General features: G+C 37.4%; 1 protein-coding gene across 7 annotated transcripts in view; it reads right to left on the bottom strand.

The window, feature by feature from the left end:
• The window catches only part of DLG1 (discs large MAGUK scaffold protein 1), a 280,132-nt gene that overhangs the window by 41,358 nt on the left and 224,238 nt on the right, over window positions 1-14,536 (bottom strand). For all 7 annotated transcript variants that reach the window (XM_025376048.1, XM_025376049.1, XM_025376050.1 and 4 more), the window contains 2 exons: window positions 7,911-8,025; window positions 2,618-2,794 (listed from right to left, as the gene is read on the bottom strand). In XM_025376048.1, coding sequence (XP_025231833.1) covers window positions 2,618-2,794; window positions 7,911-8,025 — 292 coding nt within the window. The remainder of the gene's footprint in view (window positions 1-2,617; window positions 2,795-7,910; window positions 8,026-14,536) is intronic.

Below are 14,536 nucleotides of genomic sequence, written 5' to 3'. Positions count from 1 at the left end.
CTCCGGAGGCTGAGGCAGGAGAATGGTGTAAACCTGGGAGGCGGAGCTTGCAGTGAGCTGAGATCCGGCCACTGCACTCCAGCCTGGGCGACAGAGCGAGACTCCGTCCCAAAAAAAAAAAAACAAACAAAAAAAACCAAAACAAACCTCTAGACAATGATTTGAATTAAGCAGATCTCATAAATAAGCTATCTTGGGGGAGTTCTGAAATGACATTTTAATACCCTCCCCACAAAAGTAGAGACATTCAACAGCACATCATAGGCCTTAGAAGGGGTCCTCTAAGCTGGGACCATCCTTTGCAAAGAGGGCCTGTACTTAACTACTTTTGCTATATGGTGAGTATGCACCCATGAGTCACTAAAATGAATCAATTGCGCTGGGGGCAGTGGCTCACACCTGTCATCCCAAAGCTGTGGGAGGCTAGGGTGAGAAAATCGCTTGAGGCCAGGAGTTTAACATTTGCCTGGGCAACAGAGCTAGAACCCATCTCCACAAAAAAACAAAAACAAAAACAAAAAGCTAAGCTGAGTGCAGTGATCTGCGCCTGTAGTCCCAGCTACTAGCTGAGGTGGGCGACAGCTTGAGCCCAGGAGTCTGAGGTTCAGTGAGCTATGATCACATCACTGCACTCAGCCTGGGTGACAGAGCAAGACCCTGTCTCTTAACAAAATCACTCAATCTACCTACCTACCTATATATAATCATTAAAAGCAAAGAGAAAAGACCAGTGTACTGCACCAATGCACGTAATTTAAGCAAGGAAAAAGAAAAGTGAAGCATATTACCAGATATTTCCAAAAATTTTGGCATGAAGGAAGAAATTCATGACACCAAAACCACAAAATTTAGGTCCTCTTAGCTATCTACATCAACCACGACACTTTCAGTTTTCTCTTCACTGGTATAGCTAAATGGCACATTGACTTAATATATACTTAATTTTGTTTTCAGCAACTAGTAGCTTTAGATAAATTTCTACTTGGCAGCAAGCATCACTTGCTTTTTTTTTTTTTTTTTTTTGAGTCGGAGTCTTGCTCTGTTGCCCAGGCTGGATTGCAATGGTGCGATTTTGGCTCACTGCAACCTCTGCCTCCTGGGTTCAAGCAATTCTCCTGCCTCAGCCTCCCAAGTAGCTGGGACTACAGGCGCCTGCCACCACACCAAGCTAATTTTTGTATTTTTAGTAGAGATAGGGTTTCACCATATTGGCCAGGCTGGTCTCTTGGCCAAGCTCATCTTGAACTCCTGATCTTGTGATCTGCTCACTTTGGCCTCCCAAAGTGTTGGGATTACAGGTGTGAGCCATTGTGCTTGGCCCATATTTTCTAGTTATGTCAATGGTTACAAATCCATTTGAATAAAATTAAATGGCTGTGAAACATAATATAAAAAACAGCATAAAATCATTTTAGTAAAAGAAATTTATTTTTTCAGTTGTTCTGGTGATTATTTTTAATTGTGTGTGTGTATATACACACACACACACACACACACATATTTTTAGACAGAGTCTCGCTCTGTCTCCCAGGCTGGAGTACAGTGGTACAATCTCAGGTCACTGCAACCTTGGCCTCTCGAGTTCAAGCAATTCTCCTGCCTAAGCCTCCTGAGTAGCTGGGACTACAGGCATGCGCCTCCATGCTCAGGTAATTTTTGTATTTTTAGTAGAGACAGGGTTTTACCACGTTGGTGAGGCTCATCTTGACTCCTGACCTCAAGCGATCTACCTGCCTCAGCCTCCCAAAGTGCTGGGATTACAGGCATGAGCCACGGCACCCGGCCTAATTGTATATATTTAAGTTGCACAACTTAATGATTTTATGTGTGTATACACACACACACACACACACAAACACTGTGAAATAATCACTACAGTCAACCTAATTAACACATCCATTACCTCACCTGGTTACCTTTTTTTTGGGTGGTGAGAACACTTAGGACTGACCCTCTTAGCAAATTTCTTTTCTTTTCTTTTTTTTTTTTTTTAATTTTTTGAGACGGAGTCTCGCTCTGTCGCCCAGGCTGGAGTGCAGTGGCCGGATCTCAGCTCACTGCAAGCTCCGCCTCCCGGGTTCACGCCATTCTCCTGCCTCAGCTTCCCGAGTAGCTGGGACTACAGGCACCCGCCACCGCGCCCGGCTAGTTTCTTTTTTTGTATGTTTTAGTAGAGACGGGGTTTCACCGTGTTAACCAGGATGGTCTCAATCTCCTGACCTCGTGATCCGCCCGTCTCGGCCTCCCAAAGTGCTGGGATTACAGGCTTGAGCCACCGCGCCCGGCCAAATTTCAAGTACAGTACTATTACCCATAGTCGCCATGCTTATATATCAGAGGTCCAGAACTCACTCATCTTGTATCATGGAAACTTTGTATCTCCTCACTTCCCCATCCTCCTAATCCCTGGTAACCACCATTCTTCTCTGGATGACTTCGACTACTTTAGATTTCACATAAAAATGTGATCATACAATTTTTGTCTTTCTGTGTCTGGCTTTTTTCAATGAGCACAATGCACTCCAGGACCATCCATGTTGTCAAAAATTAAAAGAAATTTAAAAGAACATCAATTATTTATGTTGCCCCACATTCAAGTGGTAAGAAACAGACATACCTGCGTTTACTGGGAATCACTCCAACCTCATCACTCTCACCGTCTGGTGTAACTTGCCTGGCTTGCCACCATTCATCATCAGAAGCATTAATAACATGGAGGATATCTCCAAATTTGAAGTTCAATCCCTGACTGGGAAGGCCACTGTCTTTAGTCTTGTCATAATCAAAAAGGGCTCTAGAGTCAGAAGAAAAAAAGTCCATAATTACTTGTTATAATGATATTAATCAACTTTTCATGGGGTTCTGAAAGTATATTTAATTTGGATAATTAAATATATCATAGTAGGCCAAATAACACCCAGTTCAATTCTGCACTACATATAAGATGAGACAAAAAAGAAATAGTAAAATCAACTTGTTATGAAAATACTGTATTGTATTATCTGTGTCTTTCAATATTACAAGAAAAATTCTAAAAACGCTCTTGGCTTAGTTATATTGAATTCTAAAATAAAGACCAATCCAGAGAGTTTGAAATTAATAAACAAAAATTATTAAGATACATTCTTCTCTTTACTTTCATTAGATACATGCAGGAAAACAAATTCCCTGATAAATTAGATTTATTAGTTGTGGACTGTAAGACTAGATCAACATAGTGATTATTCTGCCAGTTAATTACTTCTTCCATTTGTTCACAATACTAGAGTTGACAGGGTTTTCAGAGTCAGTAACAATATGAACATTAATTACAGATGACTTCATCAGCTGCCAAATACTTTGGAAAAAGTAATAATTTAATACGGTAATTGCAAAGTTAAGACTATTTTAAAATTTGATAAAAAGAAAATATTGTGTCCTACCACTTGATTATGTACAATATTTAGATAAATCAAATTCTTAAGTCCAAATAAGCTCTCTCAAGAGTGTAAGAAAGAAAGGATCACAGCAATCACATTTATAACATAGTTTATTCATTCTTTTGTTCTAATTTGGCAACTGGAAATTAGGATGAAAATCATAATCTTTTTCACACTATCCAACATTTAAGAACCTATCTCTTCAAGTAAAACTCAAGAGGGGTGGAATTACTTGACAGCTAAATAAATAAACTAGAAGTTAATGGTTTTTCAAATGAGTTCTTTCAAGTCTTTTCGTGGGGCTAAAGGTGTTAGGGAAGCTGGGGGAATCCTAAGTAGGAAGGCTCACTTAAACCCACTTTCAAACACAGAGAAGAAGAGGGGACAAATAAGCATAATATAAAATAGAAAATAAAGTGCCTTAAGAGGTAATACAAATGTCAAGACATTCAGAAAAGGAAAATATTAACTTCCTACATTATTATAAAAATTCACCTTTTGAATCACAAAATCTAACTGAATTATTGAACAACAAAGGAAAAGAAATCACCCACAATCTCTACTTATGTTAGCAGTTTAACATTCTCTTTTAATATATTTGACTCATAAAAAAAGAAGCCCATGGAATACATGTGAGTTATTAATCATAAGAGTGCAATGAACATCTGTTCACCTACTATCCAACCTAAGACTACACACGAAACCTTCATCAGTAATTCACATTCACCTGCACATATTCCCTCTGTCCTGATTCCCCTGGAGCAAGAGTTCCCCACTATTAGATTTAACTATCATTCTTCATATGTTTGTTTCTTTGACTCACTCTTTTTTGGTTGGTTTGATCATATAACACGTGAGTGACTAAACAATATAATGTATGTTTTGCTTGTTTCAGAGCTTTATAAAGAGGTTACTGTAGGTAGTTTTTTGTAGCCTGTTTTTTTTTTTTTTTTTGGCTTTTCAAATTAAAAATACATTGACTAAAAAACCCCACAAGACTCAGGTGTGGTGGTGTGTGCCTGCAGTCCCAGCAACTTGTGACGCTAAGGTGTGAGGATCCCTTAAGCCCAGGAGTCCAAGACAAGCTTGGCCAACAGAGCAAGACCCCATCTCAAAAAGAACCACAAGGCTTCTGATTAACTATAGCAGACTGCGTCTATTTCTTCTCCATCCTGACTCATTAAAATGACAATAAAATAAGAAAAATACAAGAAAGAGAAAGAAAACAGGGGAAGAGAGATTTTAACACATTTTTGGATGATGCTAATTAAATTTAGCAGAATGAAAGAAGCTATAAATGGAGTGTCAGCAGACAGGGTTATAGACACAAGTTTTATTCCACAAGAATCCTGGAGATGGTCATACATTAGAAGTGTACAGTAGTACCAAGGTAGGCAGGGATAAGTTACTGTACTAAAAACAGAAGGTAGAAACACTGTATGTAGCACTTACACCACCCCCACCAAAGTTCCTTTTCCCCAAACCCACAGAAGACTAGAGGTTGAGTCTCCAGAGAAACTGAATTTGAGGAGCTATATACTCTGAAACTTGGTGGAGAAGGGGAAGATGGCTGGACTGAAATGGATGAAAATGAAATTCTAGCAACTTGGTTTATACTATTGGCAGGAGACACGGATTCTTCTCTAGAGATATTTAATTATACCAAAGAACAGAATGACGTGGGACAGCAGAGGAAATGTAAGAGCCAATTTATTCCTCCCTTTACCCCATTGTCTTCTAGTTAAATCCATTATCTTCATTTCTCTATTCATAAGAATGGAAAACAATGAAAGGAACACTGGCTATTTAAAGAATGCCTTATATAAAACACTACAGAAAAAAACCCCAAGAAAATAGGCTAGAAAAAAGGAATACAGAGAAAGCAAAGACTACAAAAAGCAGAAGAAAATCTCAGACACATGAGATTATGTTCACGAAAGAAATGGAAGATGAGTGAGCTCCTGGAAAATAAAACCGGGTATCATTCCCTCCCCCAACATTCCAAATTCTCTACTGGGGAGAAGGCAAGATAAGGTCATTTCGGACATGCTAAGACTCAAAAGGTACCTCCCACACATCTTTTCGCAGGAATTTACTGGAGGATGTGCTCTAGGAAGATTAATTCAGAAAGAAGAAAACGTGGCATCTAGGAAACGTGACATCGCAGACAGTCAAAGGGAACAGAATAATGGCAAAGGGAAGTCCCAGCTGAGAGCTATACAGCAAGTTTACAGAGGAATTAGTCTAGACTGGAGCATAAAGATGGGAAAAACCTGAAATATCAGACCGTATGTGTGACTATGTTTTCGTAATGTGAAAAGCTCTACAGTGGTTACTGGAAGATACAGAAAAATAGTCAGTAATAAGTATATGAAAAATTGATCAAATAAAATGCAAGACAATTATTAAGCCCAGGAAAAATGAAGGGGTGCAGAAGAAAGGAGGCAGCTCATAGGGTTCCACTTGACTGAGTCATGACAGCTATTACATAGTCACATGACTCTAAATGCTATTAGTTTTATTAACAGAGATAGCTATGTTTGGGTGATGGTGATGAGACTGAATGAGTGGTTTGGTACTACGGAGAAAAGTTCTCATCTACCATGGTTTTAAGACTAACGTACAAAACTGGTAAAATAGAAGATAGCAGTATATGTATGTTATTTAGAAATATAGAGGTGAAGGTTTCGTATTTAGAAGTAAGGAGATGAAGGAAGTTTGCTAGGAAAATGGAGGATGCTTGTTCCTGGAGAATGAAACTAGGGGTTGGTGCAAGTGACAGTTATTTTTCATTATAAGTCTTTTGATAATATATGATTTTAAAAAACAGAAGCTGGGTACAGTGGCTCATGCCTGTAATCCCAGCACTTTGGGAGGCCAAGGTGGGTGAGGCCCTTGAGTTCAGGAGTTCGAGACCAGCCTGGCCAACATGGTGAAATCCTATCTCTACTAAAAACACAAAAATTAGCTGGGTATGGTGGCACGTGCCTACAGTCCCAGCTACTTGGGGGGCTGAGGCAGGAGGATCGCTTGAACCCAGGAGGTTGAGGCTACAGTGAGCTGAGATTGTGCCACTGCACTTCAGCCTGGGTGACAAAGTGAGACCCTGTCTTAAAAAAGAAAGAAAGAAAAGAGAGCATTACTTCTCTAAAAATAATAAAAAGTGAAGATGACTCACTAAATGTACCGAAAATAAATATAACCTATTATGTCGTGATTTTTATGCCTTTGTAAATATTTAATCAAGTACAAACAAAAGGCAACACCTATTAATTATACTAAAATTAGGAAATGTAGATAAGCAAAAAAAAAGAAAAAGAAAATGTAAAAAAGAGAGTAGAAAAATCCATGTTCTATTTTCGATGTATCTGTATATATAATATACTTTTAATAAATTTGGAACACAAGAGTTTAATGAGTATTGTTAGAATTGGCAAAGGGAGAAAAAAATCTGATGATTTAAGATTCCCACATCATTGGTAGGGTTATAAGTAGCAAAGAACTTACAGCAAAAGACAAAACGAATAGAAAGAAGAAAGTGAGAAAAGTTTCCTTTCATGATGTATCAGAGTAAGATTATGTGAAGACAGTAAGTCATATCATACGTAAACAAGCACAGAGTACCTGTTTGTGTGTATAGATATACATGTGTATAGGATACAGGTTTACATATGTAACACTTCTCTCTCATCAGAAGGATAAATGAAACATATTAGGAATGGGTCCCCCAACAGAATCAGGAGGACTGAGATGATCGTTTATAAAGAATGGTTCAATTACTTACAGTGCTAATGTTACAATAACGTATAATAAAGTCATCAGTTAAAGTTCTACCAGAAGTATACAGAATACAAATAAATTCGGATTTCTATTTTAAGTCTTATAAGCCAACGAAATGAAAAAAAAAACCCCAGTTTATATACTAATATCACCTATTTATTAGACCTATGTTGCCATTTAACCTTTATATTATAGGAAAATAACATATTTGCCTTCTCCCAAGTGTTTAAAAAAAATGCATGTAGAAATTTTCCGAATATGTATTATTTACTGAGGCTATTCACATTTTAAATTATAATTTACATATGCTTCCTTTGCTACTATGGAAATTGCCAAGGTAATTAAATGTTACTTGAACGGAAAATATATTAGAAAAGGATATAGGTTAAATCTAAGTGTTAGATATGATATTATCAACCTTGTGGCCACTACTAACACATCAATCTGAAAACAATTTCTGGTCCACAGAATTTTTTCCTTTATCATATCATTATTACTCAAGGATAACATAACTTTCATTAAAAAAAGTATTAATTCAACAATATTCCAATTCTTGAAAGACACACTGTCAGAGAATCAATAATAAAAAACAACACTGATTTGCAATATATTTTCTTATGGTAAAACTAAATAAGTTATAGTGAAAAATACAAAACAATTTACATTCATAACTAACTAAGAGTTGCCATAATTAGAAGTAAAAAAATTTACCTGACATAGAGGGATCGCTTCTGGCTAGTTCGAAGAGAACCTGACCCTGAACTAATACTACTATTCATCATCTGCTCCCGTAAATCATGTATTTTAGCTTCAAAACGACTGTATTCTGATGGAAGAAAAAGAGAAATAAATTGATGTATTTTCAAAAAATAAGTTATTTGAAGATAACATGTTATATAGGTAAACTGTCCTATAACTGATTAAATGTGGTTAGAACCCTAAAATAGTAATATGCATAAGATTTTGCCCAACACACAAATTTCAAAAAAAAATTATTAATAACCTAAATGTACCATAATTTAGAATTGGCTGAGTTAGAATTTTTCTACATGCTCTTTTAAAGTTTATACCACATTTAGTCAATTAAATGACAATTTCCACGCAGCAGACAGCAGTAATCTTATTACTGTTGAATTTAAGTGTACATTTTAAAAATCAGGATTTATTCTAATTTTTATATTAAGGAAGAAACCTATAATAATAATTAATACACTAGAAGCTTTAATTATTGACTTTTTCCCCTTGAGACGATCAGTTCATTTTACATACTTCAATATGGAACTTGTGCAGGGTCAACACTAAAGGGAAAAATATGCCTTAAACAAGTGATAAAATTTATTTTAACTCATTTTATAATTTATAAATTGTCAAAATTCAAAAGACACAAAAGCAATCTGAAGTAACATTCATGAATATTTTTATTAAAAATATTTTTATACCAAAATATGATTTTGAAAATGAACTATTTAAAGCTACATATTAAAAACTACTAAATCTATTAATAACAAAAGTTTAAGCACTTTTTCAAAAATACTGCAGTTACATGGTTATAAACATGTATCTTTTTTTCCCCTCTATTTACAACAAACAAATTGCAGACAACTAGGTCATTTCCAATTTGAGTTTCAAGCCTGTCTTACAGCAAACAACTTCTCTGGGAGTTTGTATAGGTTAAGATGACAGAGTAAGAGTAAGCATGTTTATCGTTGAGTTAGTCTTCCTTTCACCATCATCATCAACTTTATTTTACGGATAATAAGCTCAATTGAAGCAAATAATTGATCAAAAAGCTTAGAAATATTTAAAGTTCCACATTAATATCTAACAAAATATTTTACTATCCTTTCAAAATTATAATAAAACACTTAAAAAATATAAATAGCCTTAATAGAATGTATCCATCATAATTAAATAATTATCAATCCATGGCAAGTTGTCTTTAGTACATGTAGACACAGCTAAACCACAGATTGATGAATGGAGATAATAAAAATATATCATGAGTTTATACTGGTTTTTCTAATGAAAAATTAGGACCACTGGGTTTATACTCAATCTCTTCTATTTTAGCGTTGTATCTGCTTTCTTGGATATGAGTAATTCTGGTTCTCAAGATAGTGGAGACAGCAGAACAAAAGTACCGGCATAATGACTTACTTGTTTTATCCAATATGACATTTACAACAGTGAATTACACCACCAACACTACTTCCATGATATGATTACCGTAAACAGTTAACTATTTCCTGTAGCTTTTAATCCTTAGGCCATAGCTAGAGATGTATGGTTGAATTATTGTTTTCTTTTTTTATTTTCAGAGACAGGGTCCTGCTCTGTTGCCCAGGCTGGACTGCAGAGGTACAATCACAGTTCACTGCAGCCTTGAGCTCCTGGGCTCAAGCAATCCTGCCTCAGCCTTCCGAGTGGCTGAGACCATAGTGCGCACCAACATGCTTGGCTAACTTTTTAAAAATTATTTTTGGTAGAGATGGCATCTTGCTATGCTGTCTAGGCTGCTCTTGAACTCCTGGCCTCAAGCAATCCTCTCGCTCTGGCCTCTCACAGCTCTGGGATCACAGGTGCGAGCCTCTGTACCTGGCCAATTACCATTTCAAAATTACTTGGAATAGTTCCTCCCTGAGTATTACTGTTGCCAAGTGGACACACATTTAGATTCATTTGTACTTTATTTTCAACTTCAATTTGCCTTTTAAAATTTTCATTGTTTTTTTTTTTTGAGATGGAGTCTCGCTCTGTCGCCCAGGCTGGAGTGCAGTGGCTGGATCTCGGCTCACTGCAAGCTCCGCCTCCCGGGTTCACGCCATTCTCCTGCCTCAGCCTCCCGAGTAGCTGGGACTACAGGTGCCGCCACCTCGCCCGGCTAATTTTTTGTATTTTTTTTTTAGTAGAGATGGGGTTTCACCGTGTTAGCCAGGATGGTCTCGATCCCCTGACCTCGTGATCCGCCTGTCTCGGCCTCCCAAAGTGCTGGGATTACAGGCTTGAGCCACCGCGCCCGGCCTATTGATTTTATAAGTAGGTAAAATAACTCCACAGTCAAATCTATAAAACACAGGTATTTAAAAGTCCAGTTTCTATCTCTTTTTCTCATCCTATTCTGTCCTGATCCTTATATGTAAACATGTAAACAATATAAAGATACACACAAACATGCAAATACATTTACATTTATTCCATATTTTTATATCTGTATATATGTGTGTACATATACACACAAACATAATTTCTCTTTTTTCTTTTTCAGAGGGAGTCTCGCTCTGTCTCCAAGTTGCAGTGCAGTGGCGCGATCTCGGCTCACTGCAACCTCTGCCTCCCGGGTTCAAGCGATTCTTCTGCCTCAGCCTCCCGAGGAGCTGGGACTATAGACACACGTCACCACGCCCAGCTAATTTTTGTATTTTTAGTAGAGACGGGGTTTCAGCATGTCGGCCAGGATGGTCTCGAACTCCTGACCTCGTGATCCGCCTGCCTTGGCCTCCCAAAGTGCTGAGATTACCCACTGCGCCCAGCCAACATTTCTCTTCTTTCCTCAACAGTAGAATACACATTTCTCTGCTTTGCTTTTTTCACTTAATAGTAAGTATATCCAGGGCCGGGCGCAGTGGCTCAAGCCTGTAATCCCAGCACTTTGGGAGGCCGAGACGGGCGGATCACGAGGCCAGGAGATCAAGACCATCCTGGCTAATACGGTGAAACCCCGTCTCTACTAAAAAAAATGCAAAAAACTAGCCGGGCGAGGTGGCGGGCGCCTGTAGTCCCAGCTACTTGGGAAGCTGAGGCAGGAGAATGGCGTGAACCCGGGAGGCGGAGCTTGCAGTGAGCTGAGATCCGGCCACTGCACTCCAGCCTGGGCGACAGAGCGAGAATCCGTCTCAAAAAAAAAAAAAAAAAAAAAGTAGTAAGTATATCCAGAAGATAACTGCACAGTATATAAAGATGTCATCCATGCTTTTTTTTTTTTTTAATACAGCTTTATGCAGTCCTTTGTTTTTAACCTTTACTTCTTTGTTGTACGTATGACTCTTATATACTTCACAGGGTTAAATTCTGCTTTATTAGCAAGCCTGAAAATTGTCTGTTTTTATGAATTAACTTTTGACGTGACAGAAACTGTTTGTTCTCAGTTCTATTCTTATCATCCTTATTTATTCAAGCTTTTAACATAAATAAACCAGTAGCAGATTGTATTTTCCAAAGATGCCCGCATCCCATGCTCTTGTACACTGTGACCTTGCCATTTCCCCATCCAGAGGCGGAATCTAATTCCCCTCTCCTGGAATCTGGGCTAGTGCTTTGGGTCATTTGTATGACAAAAAATGTGAAAGTAATCCCGTGTGACTTTCAAGGTCGGATCAGAAGAGGCCATGAAGCTTTTGCCTGGTTCTTCTGTAATGCTCGTTCAGTGGAAGCCAGGTACCACGTAACAAGACTGTTCTAAAACCACCACACTGCAGAGGTCACATGATGGTACTCCGAGCCCAAACTTCCAGCCAGTACCACCAACGCATAAGACAAGGGGAGCAAAGCCAAACTGGGCCCTCCAAAGCAGCTCATTTGCCACCCAAGTCCCACTAAGTGACCTCAGTTGATGCCAGAAGGAAAACAAGAACCATCCAGCCAGAATCCTGCCTGAATTCCTAACCTACAAAATCTATTAAAAGGTTGTTTTAATCTATTAAGCTTGGGGCAGTATCTTATGAAGCAATAGTAACCGGAGCACAGTCTCACTATATGGTTTGTTCTTTTAAATGTGTGTGTAAAAATTCAGACTCACTTGTCCTTCTGTTCTAATGGCAAGCTTTGGTTTGGCTTTTGTCTTTTGGTCTCCTCCTACAAGCAATCTTCCCAGATCTGATTGCAAATACTATACTTTTATATCCAGTTAAATACTTTAAAACAATTAGGAAGCTTATTCTGTTTTCATATTATCTGCAAATTCTTCCCTCATTTTGTAATAACTGTACCTTATCAAAATTGTCAGAGTATATAGTTTTTTCATATTATACACCCTCTTCCTTATAATCATCTTCATTAATGCTAACACCAGTCCTTATGTCAGTATCCCTCCTCCTATCATTTTGGATGTCTGAAGATTGTTCTCTCTCCCCAGGAAGTGTTTATACGAACACTATAACTCTAATTATTTGTTGATACATTTGATTCCAGTCTTTATATGTGAAAGTCTGTTTGATTCAGCTTCTTTCTTTATTGAGTATATTCACTCCACTGTCTTCTATAAACTAAGAACAACAGAATTTTCTTTCTTTTTTTGATGGGGGAGGGAAGTGGAATTCCAGAGATTTTTTTTTCCTTTAAATTCTAATCATTTTATTATGGCATTTTGATAAGTAGTTTGAAATAACTTTTTTAATTTTAGAAAAGATTTCTTGCTTGGGCATTTTCTAGCATTGTTTTTGGATTTCTTCCTAGAAGACTCCTATTACAAGCATGTTGAATATTCTTTGCCTACCTTCTATATCTGTCACTTTCAATTCTTTTCTTTCTTTCTTCTTACTAATATCTTTTTAAAGACTAAAGCAATCACCAACTGTTTTTCCTGAACCATTTGATAGCAATTTGCCTCCTTGATGTCTCATCACCCATGAATACTTCAGTGTGTATTTCCTACAGATATTTTCCTATATAACTACAAAACCATCAAAATCAAAGTAACATTAATACTTTACTACCATTTAATGCTCAGAACCCTATGAAGAGCCACCAATAATGTTCTTTATAGCAAAAGGATCCAATTCAAAATCATTTGCTGCATTTAGGTGTTGTATCTTTTTAGACTCTGAGTCACAGCAGTTTCTCAGTGTTTTCTTGACTTTGTGATATTAATACTGTTAGAGATTACAAGTCAACTGTTTTGTAGAATCTCTCTCAATTTGGGTTTGCCTGAAGTTTCCACACAATTAGATTGAGGTTATCCAACTTTGGCAGGAATATCACAGATGTTATGTTCTACCCGACATACCTGTATCAGGTGGTACACCATTTTGATTTGTCCCATTACCAATGTTATTAACTTTATCACTTGATTAAAGTTGTGTCTGTCAGGTTTCTCTACTGTAAAGTTACTTTTCCCTTTTGCAAATAAATTACTGAAACTGCGTACAATTCTCCATTCTCATCAAACTTTCAATTAATTCATTTATTTATATGAGTAAAAACTCATTATTTCCTACTTTATTCAGTGGGTTATAATACGCCATTATTACCACGAAATGAACGCTGAAGTTGTTCCTGATTTGGCCAGTGAGGGTCCCTTGAAGTTAGATTCTGTATCCATTTGACATATCTCCAATATTCCTTGAGTCTTGTTTTCTGGCAAAGGATATTACAGAACAATCTAGCATTTCCTTTGCCTGACATCTGGGGAACCTGCCATTTGTCAAAAAAGCCTTAGTAATTTCAGTGGGGAATAATACTTGCAAGGCAAGATCTGGGTGCCAGGTGCTCACTGCTATTGGGGTGGCACTAGGCTCAGGCCCTCTCAGTGGGCAGAGCCAGGGAAAATTACATACACACAGATACATACTCACTGATATAGATAATTGTGCTTACATCTGTATCAGCGGAAAACCATCCCTTCAAACCAATTTCTTCAATTCTAATGCAGTATTACAGGATTCATATTTAAGTTTTCTTCCTTTCCATATTTGTAACTCTACTCAACAGTGAAAATTATGAATAACAATAACCTAATATATTAATTTGGTCAATCTCAATTTGAACAACCATCTACTTCCCTGACTGGGCTCTGAGCATTCCCTATGTGCTTTCCTCACCAGCCCTCGGGCTCTCACTCCTGAACCAAGGCACTACCCTGCATGGAAGCCATCCTCATGGGTAAGTCCAATGAGCCACCAGAGCTCTCCGAAACCTCTCCAGACCTGAGGTGTAGATTAAACCATTTTTCTCTGCTCTACCTAATGGCTTTAGGACTAAACTGATCAAATTGTAGAAAGAGAAGGTCTATTTTTGCTTTAAAAATTTTTCTTCTTTTTCACCTTCTTGGTTTAAGGAAAGATGTCTCTTCTAGTTAAATTTAGTTTTTAAGACCATGTCTTTATTTCTACTAATTTTCTGAGTTCTATCAACTTATTGATGTTGCTCTTCCACATATTCTATCATTTTTCTTTAACTTGTTTTGAAATATTAATTTTAGTTGACACTAGTGTCATAAACTGTCTTTCTGGTACAGCTTTACTACTGTCTGTGGAGATACTACACTAATCCTTATTTTCATTTTCAAATAGGCTTCCATGGGATTCGATTGTTGCTCATTTTTATATGAAATTAGTTTTCCT

Source organism: Theropithecus gelada, chromosome 2 (assembly GCF_003255815.1).
Source record: "Theropithecus gelada isolate Dixy chromosome 2, Tgel_1.0, whole genome shotgun sequence".
Classification (NCBI taxonomy): domain Eukaryota; kingdom Metazoa; phylum Chordata; class Mammalia; order Primates; family Cercopithecidae; genus Theropithecus; species Theropithecus gelada.
Note: the sequence above shows the minus strand (reverse complement) of the source record. Positions and strands in the feature narration are given on the sequence as shown.